The sequence below is a fragment of the Lipotes vexillifer genome, unplaced genomic scaffold (genome assembly GCF_000442215.2).
Source record: "Lipotes vexillifer unplaced genomic scaffold, Lipotes_vexillifer_v1.1 scaffold624, whole genome shotgun sequence".
Lineage (NCBI taxonomy): Eukaryota > Metazoa > Chordata > Mammalia > Artiodactyla > Lipotidae > Lipotes > Lipotes vexillifer.
Genome location: NW_006771007.1, coordinates 598,752 through 610,983, shown reverse-complemented (window position 1 = coordinate 610,983; position 12,232 = coordinate 598,752). Strand labels below are relative to the sequence as shown.

The 12,232-nt window shown below is 38.7% G+C and overlaps 1 protein-coding gene across 1 annotated transcript in view; it reads right to left on the bottom strand.

Annotated features, from left to right (window-relative positions):
* The window catches only part of FAM120C (family with sequence similarity 120 member C), a 132,095-nt gene that overhangs the window by 80,239 nt on the left and 39,624 nt on the right, over nt 1–12,232 (bottom strand). The window contains exons 5-9 of the mRNA XM_007446478.1: nt 6,235–6,337; nt 5,590–5,666; nt 4,864–5,144; nt 3,199–3,472; nt 2,402–2,573 (exon numbers count right to left, since the gene is read on the bottom strand). Of these exons, the coding sequence (XP_007446540.1) occupies nt 2,402–2,573; nt 3,199–3,472; nt 4,864–5,144; nt 5,590–5,666; nt 6,235–6,337 (907 nt within the window). The remainder of the gene's footprint in view (nt 1–2,401; nt 2,574–3,198; nt 3,473–4,863; nt 5,145–5,589; nt 5,667–6,234; nt 6,338–12,232) is intronic.

Here is a 12,232-nt window from a genome sequence, read left to right as displayed (position 1 = left end):
TGGCCGCTGGGCCTGCGTGTCCGGAGTCTGTGCTCCGCAATGGGAGAGGCCACAGCAGTGAGAGGCCCGTGTACTGCAAAAAAAAAAGAAAAAAAAAGAAAAAAAAAAGTCTACAAATAATAAATGCTGGAGACGGTGTGGAGAAAAGAGAACCCTCCTACACTGTTGATGGGAATGTAAATTGGTGCAGCCACCATGGAGAACAGTATTGAGGTTCCTTAAAAAACTAAAAATAGAGTTGCCATATGATCCAGCAATCCCACTCCTCAGCATATATCCAGAAAAGATGAAAACTCTAATTTAAATAGATACATGCACCCCAATGGTCATAGCAGCACTATTTACAATAGCCAAGATACGGAAGCAACCTAAGTATCTACTCACAGATGAGTGGATAAAGTAGATGTGAGACACACACACACACACACACACACACACACACACACACACACACAGAGGAATATTACTCAGCCATAAAAACGAATGAAATTCTGCAATTTGCAGCAACATGGATGGACCTATAGAATATTATGCTTAGTGAAATAAGTCAGACAGAGAAAGACAAATATCATATGATATCACTTACATGTGGAATCTAAAAAATGATGCAAATGAACTTATTTACAAAACAGAAACAGACTCACAGACATAGAAAACAAGTTTATGGCTACCAAATGGGAAAGGGGGGGGATAAATTAGGAGTTTTGGATTAACAGATACACACTGTGGGCATATGTTTCTGCTAAATTTGGGAATATTTATTTAAGTTATTAAATATAAATATTTTATATTATTTCTTTGAGTACTTTTGCAGCCTTACCCTCTTTCGCCTCTCCTTCTGAGATTCTGATTGGCACAAATATTAGATCTTTTGTTATAGTTCCACTGATCCCTGTTCATTTTTCAGTCTATTTTCTCTTTGTTATTCAGATTAGATAATTTCTATTGTTCTTTCTCCAAGTTCACTGATTATTTTCTCTGTTGTCTCCAATCTGCAGTTTAACCCATCTTTTGTGTATTTTATTTCAGTTATTGTATCTTTTAGTTCTTAATTTCCATTTGTTCTTTTGTATATTATATCTCTTTGTAAGACTTTCTATTTTTAATTTGTATCAAGAATGTTCAGCGAATTCCCTGGCGGTCCAGTGGTTAGGACCTGGTGCTTTCACTGCACAAGCCACACAGCACAGCCCAAAAAAAGAATGTTCAGAATTGTTTGTCAAAGCATTTCTCTCTCATGGCTGCTCTGAAATCCTTAACAGGTAATTCAGTCATTTGTGTTACAGTGGTTTGATTTTCTATGGATAACACAAATCTATTGATTTTCTTTCCTCAGTCAGTTTGAGATCTCAGTTTGATATCTTTCTGGTTCTTGGTATGATGAGGGATTTTCAATTCAAACCTTAATATTTCGGGTATTATTTTATGAGACTCTGGATCTCATTTAAATTTTGTGTTTTAGCAGGTCTTTTCTGACACGACTCTGGTGGGTGAAGGAGGATGCTGTCTCGTTACTGCCAAGTGGGAGTAGAAGTCCTAACTCCCAATGTGCCCTTGTCTGACACTTCCACAGCAGGAGCAGGTGGCATACCTTCTTACAGTCTGGCAATGGTAGAAGTCTAGGTTCTTCATTTGGCCTTTGCTGGTAGGGGTAAGAGCGGGCTACAGTTTTTCTCTAGTGTTTGGCTGGAATAGAGTAGTTATTATCTAAAAGATTTCTGTATTACTAGGTTGTTCCTTCTGCGTACTTTGGCTAGAGAGAGCAGGCTTTTCTTGGTCTGCACCTGTTGGTGTTTCTGGGCTGCCAGCTTGTCCTGCACACAGTCTGGGATATATAAGGCACAAAGAAAACCCAGGGAACTCACTACTGCAGCATTCCTTGGATCCCAAGGCCCTTAGCCAATCTGTCACCTTCTGTTCACCTTCTAGAGTATCTTGTGCTTGTTTTATATATAATATCCTGAGCTTTTAGTTTTATTTAGCAGGAGGAATAGGGAAAAGTATATCTATTCCATCTTCCCAGAAGCAGAAATCTAGTTGGTTCTTTTGAACATGCTAATTTGACCATATCACTCTGCAGCTTAAAACATCTCAATGGCTCCAATTACCTACAGGATCAAATCCCAAAACAAAAACCTCACTGAGGAGAAGAGACTGTGTCAGATACAATTCTACATTCCCAAAGTCCAGCATGGCTCTTATAAGTAATAGTCACTCTGAATGCCTAAGGATTAAAGAATTTGGGCTTAAGTTAATGCATTTCCCATACCAGTATATGTTCTGGTGAATTATGCACTTCCTTAAAGACTATTCCATAGCCAAAAGTATGATGTACTTGCATAGACATTTTTGCCCTGAGTCAAAGCATTGAGAGAACTGTCAAAGCTAGAACCACACATACCTTCTACAGGCAACCGCCGCCGTATGGCCAGGCGTTCCATTTTCCTCTGTGTCTCTGCCAGACTGAAAAGGACCCCATATACATATTGACGAGCTGGCCGGAACAGGAGAGCAGCTGGAGGCAGCTCCATGTTACACTCATCCTCAATACATACAGGGATCTTAATCTCACCCTAATGAGAAAATGGTACAGGAGAAAGGAGAAAATGAGTTACCTCAAGGTTTGGAATTGAGCTGAGAAGAACCAGTAATGAACTGTGGCCTCACTATTAAATTTTCTACCTGTATTTAGACAGAATTTCAGACTAAAAAAAGTTGTAACAAGCCAAGCTGACCATAGGCAGCTTAAAAGCTAAATTCCATTTTTAAAGTCTCTGCTATGACTACCTACAGCTGACTAAATGGAGAAAATTCTTAGACATTTTGCTGAGGGATAGATTTGTATGGTAAGACTGGAGGAAGGGAATAGCTCTGGAGAAGTAGATGGAGAGGTAAAGAACAAGGGCATAATGCCTCTTCTTAGAGTGTGTCCATCCCTAGACCAGAGTCCACAAACATGGTGCATTATCTTCTTCAAAAATCTCACAATTATACTTCTCTTCTAGGCCTCATTTACTGCACAGTCCCATCTTTTGCTGGTCTCACCTCACTAGAGATCCTTGATACAATGAGGGGCCCCAGCACACTTGATCTCCTTTCAGATACAATCATCAGAATTTTCTCTGGTAACTTACAGTCCTAGGAAGTGTGAAGTACAGTGTTAAGATCAGGGAGGTAGGTGTTGATGTGTTCTCTCACCTTAGTGAGGACATGGTAGATATATGGGTACATAAGACCCCTTCGATGTCTGTGTTCAGCAACCCGCAAGACTTCTGGAGCTACTGGAGGTAAGGGTGGAATGGTGATGTCCATATGGTTCCTCGTAGACATAGACAGCAGAGATGGGATGTGGGGCTCACCATCACCCAGGCTGGCGTCTGAAACTCCAGCATCGATAGGCTGTACCCAAGACCCTCTGTCACCATTTGGGTCCTCCCATCCAGGCTGCTGCTGAAGTGTTTCTGTGATGTGACTAAAAGGTTTTAAAAGATAGTGTAGAAGAGAGAAGGGGGGTTGATAAAGACATTCCAACTCAAGATGTCTGTTCTGATTCCAAGGAATCTTAACAAACCCTTTGGAAGCCAGGATACTGGGTTAGCACTGGACCTGATACCGTTCCTCTCAGTGGCCATCACTATCTTCCTGGCTTCTTTCATCTGATATAAACCAAAGCAATCAAAAGTCATGGGAACCAGGCTTCCCTGGTGGCGCAGTAGTTAAGAATCCACCTGCCAATGCAGGGGACACGGGTTCAAGCCCTGGTCCAGGAAGATCCCACATGCCGCGGAGCAACTAAGCCCGTGTCCCACAACTAAGCCTATGCTCTAGAGCCCGCGAGCCACAACTACTGAGCCCACGTGCCACAGCTACAGAAGCCCGCGTGCCTAGAGCCTGTGCTCTGCAACAAGAGAAGCCACCGCAATAAGAAGCCCGCTCACTGCAACAAAGAGTAGCCCCCGCTCGCCACAACTAGAGAAAGCCCACACGCAGCAACAAAGACCCAACAGAGGCAAAAGGTTTTTAAAAAGTCATGGGAACCATTCTGAATCCTTTATACCTTATAAGAGGCCATGTTTAGAGTCCGCTCATGTTCTAAGGAAATAACTACAATTTAAAATCTCAGGAACTTCCCTGGTTGTCCAGTGAGTAAGATTCCATGCTCCCAATACCGGGGCCCAGGTTCAGTCCCTGGTTGGGGAACTAGATCCCACATGCATGCTGCAACTAAGAGTTTGCATGCTGCAACTAAGAGCCTGCATGCCACAACTAAGGAGCTCGCATGCCGTGACTAAGACCCAGTGCAGCCAAAATAAATGAATGAATAAATAAATATAAAAGCAAACAAACAAACAAAAACCAAAAAAACCCTCAAAGCAGCTCTGTCTCCCAAGAATAATCTGCTTGGAGGAATAATCTAAGAACAAATGAGCTTATATAAAATCTCACTGTTTTAATCCTCAGAACCCTGTCTTAGTTACCAAGCAATATAACTGCATACTCAACTGTTCCAATACCTCAACTCTATAGTCTTTCAAGTTTTTTTTCCATTCAACATACTCCCGTTCACAAATTGAGAGATGATAGACATAATACACAGCACACACCTACCAGGGCTTCCCTAACCAGCTGCTATGCTGCCTTCTACCTCAGTGGCCTGGGTATCTGAAAATTACCACCTGTACATGGTCCAGATGAGCATGAAGTAGCCAAGCATAGAGAGAATTTTCCTACTTCACTTAAGAGCAAAGAGTCACAGAGAAAAGCCAGGAACATACACTTTCCCATATTCCCTACCTAGGTTACTGCAAAAGAATACAGATGCTTCAGAATTCTGTTCCCTGGGGTGCCTGTACGGATACTTACTCAGAGCTGGCTCCATTTGGCTCATCAGCATCAGAGGAAGAGGAGTGGGAAGAGTCTGGTCCCAAAGGAGGTGAGGCTTTGGAAGTCAGGTAATTGGGAAACTGGGATGCAGAGGAATCATAAGAGACAGCCCAACTGGCAAAGGGGCTGTCCTGCAGCATGGGATCCTCAGAAAAAGCATGGGATTCCCCCAAAGCATGGGAGGAGAAGAGAAGAGAGGAGTTGGGTCCCACTGGGAATGGTGGTGGATATTTCATTTTCTGGGGCACGTGATGAGAAAACTAAAGGACAAAACAGACAGAAAAGCTCTTTATTTAACATTTTACCAGGCTCCAAGATGGTTTCCCCAGAAGTTGTGACATAGTGGATGATGCCAGTAGCTGGAACTGTTTGGATACAAAGAACCTACTGAGAATAACAAGAAATAATTCTAACAGTGATGTATGGACAGAATCCTCCAAAGGCAGGACAATGGACCAATCTATGTCTCCTAGAACCGTTCTTCCAACATTATCTAATTTACCTTCACAATGCCCTAGTGGTTACTGATTTGGATGTTTTCTTTACAGAGTCTGCCAGCCTCAAGTTGAGAACATGACATTCTGATAGTACTGACATTCTGATAATACTGAATCACCCTAACTCCTTAACTCAGATTATAAAAATCGGGAAGCAACCCAAGTCTAATGCTATCAAATGGTGTCAAGCTTCTTAAAAGATATTTACCATTGGCTTTCCAGCAGAGATAGTGCCCATTTGATTTCGTGGAATGGGAGGATTTCCAAGTCGATTATTCCGAAAACCTGAAGCAAAGAGAAAGGGCTATCCTTTAGTCAATCCTAATAACTGTACCCTGTTATATTCTGCTAACCTCAAATCACTTGAGAGATTATTATTAATAAATAAGTTAACAATTTATTGAACAGCTACTATGTGCCATGCTAAGAACCTTACATAAATTATTTCTTCTGATAACAACCCTATTAAGGAGGTATCCTGAGCCACATTTCATACAGATGTGACTTGCAAAGATCACACAGCTAGTACATAGCAGAGGTAGAATTCAAACTCAGGCCTGACCCCACAGACAGGGCAATTTTACATATACCAGGCCACAACGGAGATTAGCACCAGAAGAAGCCCAAGCTAAGGAAATAGCATTGGATCCCATCTATAAATTCAAGAAATGAGGGCCCTGTTTCATGTCACCTCTCTTATTACATGGAAATCAAAAGGATGTCTATCAAATAGGAATGACTTCTAGAAGGGTGCAATACAAATAAGTGATTCCACTCTGTCCCAGGAATTCCTGAGGGACTAACTCAGTTTCCTCTATAGACAGAGCAGCTCGGGGTCAAATGGAAGCCTTACCTAGAAAGGAGGAGGGACCCACTGGCAGCGAAGAGAGTTTGGTTGTGACTGAATAGTACTCAACTGCTTTCTTGAATCGTTCTATTTTATCTTCTGTCCTGGACTGGATGTTGGAACATCAAATGTTCAGAAGAAGAAATAACATGAGAGTGTCTTTGTCATGCAATTTATAATTTGAGAGTCAAAACAGTAGCAGAAATCAAATGTTTAAAGAAACCCAAGGGAGCAATTTTTCATGCTGCAGAAAAGTTTAGGTAGGGAGAGAGCATTATAGAACATAAAAGATGGAATACTTAAAAAAATTAAGTTTAAAAATAAATAAAGTTTACTTACATTTTGTGCTATTCTAAAATGGTCACATGATCATTAGAAAAAATACATAAAGATAGGAGAAAAAAACTACACAGTACCATCACCCAAAGGTATTTTGGTGTGCTTCCTTCCACTAATTTTTTTTTTTTTTTGGCTGTGTTGGGTCTTCATTGCTGCGTGCAGGCTTTCTCTAGTTGCGGCGAGCAGGGGCTACTCTTTGTTGCGGCGAGCAGGCTTCTCATTGCAGTGGCTTCTCTTGTGCGGAGCACAGACTGTAGGAGCACGGGCTTCAGTAGTTGTGGCACACGGGCTCAGTAGTTGTGGCTCTCTAGCTCTAGAGTGCAGGCTCAGTTGTTGTGGCGTGCGGGCTTACTTGCTCCGCAACATGTGGGATCTTCCCGGACCAGGGCTCGAACCCGTGTCCCCTGCATTGGCAGGCGGATTCTTAACCACTGCACCACCAGGGAAGCCCTCCACTAATTTTTAAAATACATTTTTTTGTTGAAGTATAGCTAGTCTATTTTAATACACATATTTTTTCTATAGTTGATACCATACTCTGTACAATTTCATATCTTGCTTTCATTACACTACAAGATAATTTTGAATGGCTGAATATTTTATCATTATACATATATCATAAATTATTTAACTACTTCTCTAATACCTGACATTTAGGTTATTTCTCACATTTGGCTATTATAACTTACACAGAAAAGAACATATATGCATGTATAAGTTTTTCTGGATTTCAGATTATGTCCATATGAAAATGTCCCCAAAGTGGAATTATTGGCTCAAAAGGTATGAATATTACAACCAGAACCCCTTAAACATATACAAAATCCACAATGTGAAATCACTATGTATCCACCAGAATGGCTAAAATTAAAGACTATAAATATCTAGCACTGGCAAGGATACAGAGTGACTGGAATCCCAATACACTGCTTGTAAGAATGTATATTGGTAGAGTTGAGAAAACAATTTGGCAGTTTCTAATAATGTTAAACATATATTTGCCATATGGCACAGCAATCCTACTCCTAAGTATTTATCCAGGAGAAATAAATACATTTGTCCACCAAAAAATATGAACAAGAATACTAACAACAGCTTTATTTAATAGCTCCAAACTGGAAATAAGTCAAATGTATATCAACAGAAGAATGGATAAATTATGGTATATTCATACGATAAAAAACTGTACAGTAATAAAGAACAAAGGACTGATATGTGCAACAACATGGACTAATCTCAGACATAATAATGAATGAAAGAAGAGACACACAAAAGAGTAAATATAAAGTTCAAGTAGAAGCGAAACTTATCTATGGTGATAGAAAATATCGTTTACCTCTGTGGGGTTGGGGCTGATTGAGAAGGGGCTTTTCCTTATTAAGCTTTTTCCAATGTAATTTTCAAATCCTCTTGGATATGACTTATGACCTTCATAATATTTCATCAAATAGAATATAAGATACTAAAGTCATTTCTAATTTCTCATTATAAATAATGCTCTGATGAGCATATTTTTACATAATTTTCTTGGGTTATTTCATAGGGCATATTCTTAGAAGTGGAATTACTAGGTCAAATGATATGGTCATTTTCATAGACTCTTGACACATGATACTAAATCTCTTTCCAAAGAAGATGTCTCAAGTTATACTCTCATCATCAGTGCATGAGAATGCCCAATTCACCCTATAGCCCCAGTGTTGAATATTTTCTACAAAAAATTATCTCCTAGCTATAACTTATTTTTTATAGGAAAATTAAAAGATATAATAAAAAAGAAAAAAATTAAACAGTTATAATCTTATGTCTCAGAGTTTGTAATTGTTAACACTCTAAGATCTCACAGCATTCCAGATCTCTTTACTTGCATGCATGCAGGCACACAAATACAGATATCAAGATCTCCAGGTCCTCCAGCCTCACTTGGAAACAAAATATCACTCTCCTTTTTCAAAAACTGGACATAATTGTTTGAAAAAGGGTTTCAAATCTAAAGAATGTTTGCAAATTACTGACTTACAGAATGACATGTAAATAACATTCCATTGCATCAAGGTTCCATTATTTATATATTCATTATTATTTCCCTATTATATTTAATAACACATAATAATAACTAAAAACAATCTCCTAAGACATACAAGCCATATACAGAATCTTCCTTAATATCTCTACCTCTGCACCCACTCCCCTCCCCAAAAGTGACCACTGTTAGCAGTTTGGTATATGTCCTGTCATAACTTTTGCTGTGTTTATACACACACATATATATGTACACCAATATGGTTTTGCTTTTTTCACATAAGTGGAATCTTATCATATTGTTTTTCAAATTGCTTTTTGCACTTAACAGTATGTCTTATAAACTATTATATGTCAGTGAGTATAGATCTATGGCCCAATACCCTGAAATACTGAATTATGTGTACTTCCCTCAGTGTACCACTCTGTTCTGTGCCCTGAAAGGCAAACATTTACTCTTCCTTAAAGAGGCACCAATTCTATGAAATCTCTCCTTCTGTGAAAACTTTATTGTGTTTTTTTCCTTTGTACTTATTTATTTGCTTCTACCTCCCCATTTAACCTCAAGTTCTGTGAAGACAAAGAACTGCTTATTCACATTTATATCCTACTGTCTAACATGGGACCTTATCTATAGAAGTTCATTCAGTATTTTATATATGATCATATTTAATTAAGTCCTGCCCTTTTCTTTTAAAGATCCACAGAGGCCAGAAGTAGCAGAGTAGAACCCCATACTTTGACACTATTACCTAGCAGTTTTTGTATGTTTGTTAAAAGAGCTCTCATAATTCTATAACTGTTAAAAATGTTTGTGAAAATTATACAACAATGAAAAATGGTTTAAAACATAATGTTAAGTGAAAAAAGCAGGCTAAAAATGACTACACTGAGATGACTACCACATCAAAACATACATATAAAGAGGACTAGGAAATACTGTGAAACATTTAAGGTGGAATTAGATGCAAAGTCTCTATTAAAAAATTTTGTTTTGTTTTGTTTAGTGAAAAGTGGATTCTTGTTATTAAGAATAGTCATTATCCAAGTTCCAAAACTCATGAAGCTACAAAGGGAAGCAAAAGCTATAACATTAAAAATATTCATCACTCAACTGAGCACTTACAAAACTTTTCCTACATTTATATACAATGGATATTATTCAGTCTTAAAAGAGAAGGAAATTCTGATACATGCTACAACATGGAAGAACCTTGAGGACATTATGCTCATTGAAATAAGCCTGTTGCAAAAATATATATTGTATAATTCCACTTATATGAAGTATGTAAAGCAGTCAAAATCAGAGGCCAAAAGTAGAATGGTGGTTGCCAGGGGCTGGGAGGGAGGAGAGAATGGGGAGTTATCATTTAATGGGTACAGAGTTTCAGTTTTACAAGATAAAAAGAGTTATGGGGATGAATGATGGTGATGGTTACACAATATTATGAATGTAATTAACACCACTCAACTGTATATTTATAATGGTTAAGATGGTAAATTTTACGTGTATTTTACCACAATAAAAAATTGGAAGGAAAATTTATTCTCCATCTAAACAGTATCCCCTACTTAACACTAGGATCTCTCCCTACCCAACATGTCAATTTCTTTTTGTGAGTCACTCTCTTCCTAATCATCTTATGAAAACAGCTGAGAGTGCAATGCAAAGTAAGAAAGTGAATGAGCAAATCTGTCATAAAGGTCAGGACTTCCTATAGTCAAGGGACATGATGGAGGACTGCTCACATCATAGTAGAAGCCACAGACCAATGAGGATCTGTTGCAGTTAGTGTTCATCAATGGTGGAAGAGAGAATTATGAAAGATGATGGCAGGCAAGACACTTGAAAAGAGAATGATTTGAATATCAACAGAATGTAAGCCTTTTGGGAAAATAAAGCCCAAGTATACTTTTTATTTAAAAAAAAACCAAAACACTCTTTATGATTGTGCCAGAAAGTTAAATGTGAACTAGTGGGTGTTAGACAGTGCTATCACAAAAATTTGTTAGGAAAACTTATGCCCCCAAAATCAAACACTGATTTCATTCTTTATTCATTTAAAAACATCTACAGAGAGGTTTCCATTCTGGATAAGATGGGGTAAGTACCCTCCACTTTGTTCCCACTGAAGGTAGTTACAGATACCATGAGCCACTATTTGAAGAATCTGGGAAGAAGACCAGAATTCGAAGTACCACCAAACCAAGGGTGAGTTTAGCATTTCTTTTTTCTCCAATGTCCCCTGGTGTGGACACAATGCAGCCTGAAATCTGGAAGCGTCCACCGATGTGGAGAGAGCTCCAGGAGAAACCCTAGTCCAGTTCTGGCTTGAAGAGTGGGAAAAAGGGTCTCTGAAAACTCAAGAAAATGTATGGAAATACCCTCATTTTTCTTTTCCTTTTTTCTGTTCTCATGTGTGCCAGCCTGAAGCAAACCTGTGGTGGCAGCAGTGGCGATAGGGGAATAGCGGGAAGCTCAATCTCTGAATGAGGAAACTTCCTCTCTGATCAGAGAAGCAGTGGTCTCAGTAGGGTGGAGTGAACCTTCAATGCTTTTTCTCTGTCCTCCTGCTGCTTGGCCCTAGACGCTGAAAAAGGGTGGCCCAATGAACCGGGAAGTACTGAAGGGATTGCAAAGAGGGAGCAGCACATGTGTGGATCTGACACTTAAAACAGGAGACCACAGACTCTGAGAACTGAACAGATAAACCACTGCCCAAGTCCCAGACTGGCAACTGGGTGGCGTTCATGGGACTGATTCAAATAGGTTTGCAAACGCTTTGAAAATTGCACTGACATTGAAACCAAGGCCCACAGTAGGATGGTGAGAACTTGTGGTCTGAACTTAAATGGGTCAATTGCCTCTTAAAACAAAACTGTCAACATTCCCGACTATATTGAAATAAGACTAGGAAACTTAAAACATAATATTCAAAATGTCCAATCCAAATTTACTTGGCCTGGGCATAACCAGGAAAATCTTAAATTGCATGGAAATAATCAATATATGCCAACACTGAGATGACACACATGTTGAACTTATCTGACAAAGACATTATGCAGCTATATAAAAATGCTTGAAGGGAGGAGAAACACTTTTGAAACAGAAAGATAGATAATCTCAGCAAAAATAAGCAGACCTTAGGACCTTTCTCCTAGATCACACTTTTTCTCTATTCACTTTAATTCTCAAATCAACTTTAAAAAAATGTATACGTAGTAGGTGATATTTAGAAGACATAAAATCAAAATCAATTCGACCTAAATGTCAGGACCCTGAAAAAGACTGTCATTCCACTGTTTAAATTCTGTAATTGCTAAGAACAAAACTTTGCTTGTGTTTATCCTCACTGCTTCTCTTTTACCCAGAGAAAAACATTCTTTGAGTAGGTTTAAAATAAGAATAAATAATTTAAAACTAAAAAAAAAAAAGAAAATCTCAGCAAAGAAAGATAATACATAAAGAAGAGCCAAATGAAAAGAAATGAAATTGAGTTATTTGTAGTGAGGTGGATGGACCTAGAGTCTGTCATACAGAGTGAAGTAAGTCAGAAAGAGAAAGACAAATACCGTATGCTAACACATATATATGGAATCTAAGAAAAAAAAATGTCATGAAGAACCTAGGGGTAAGACGAGA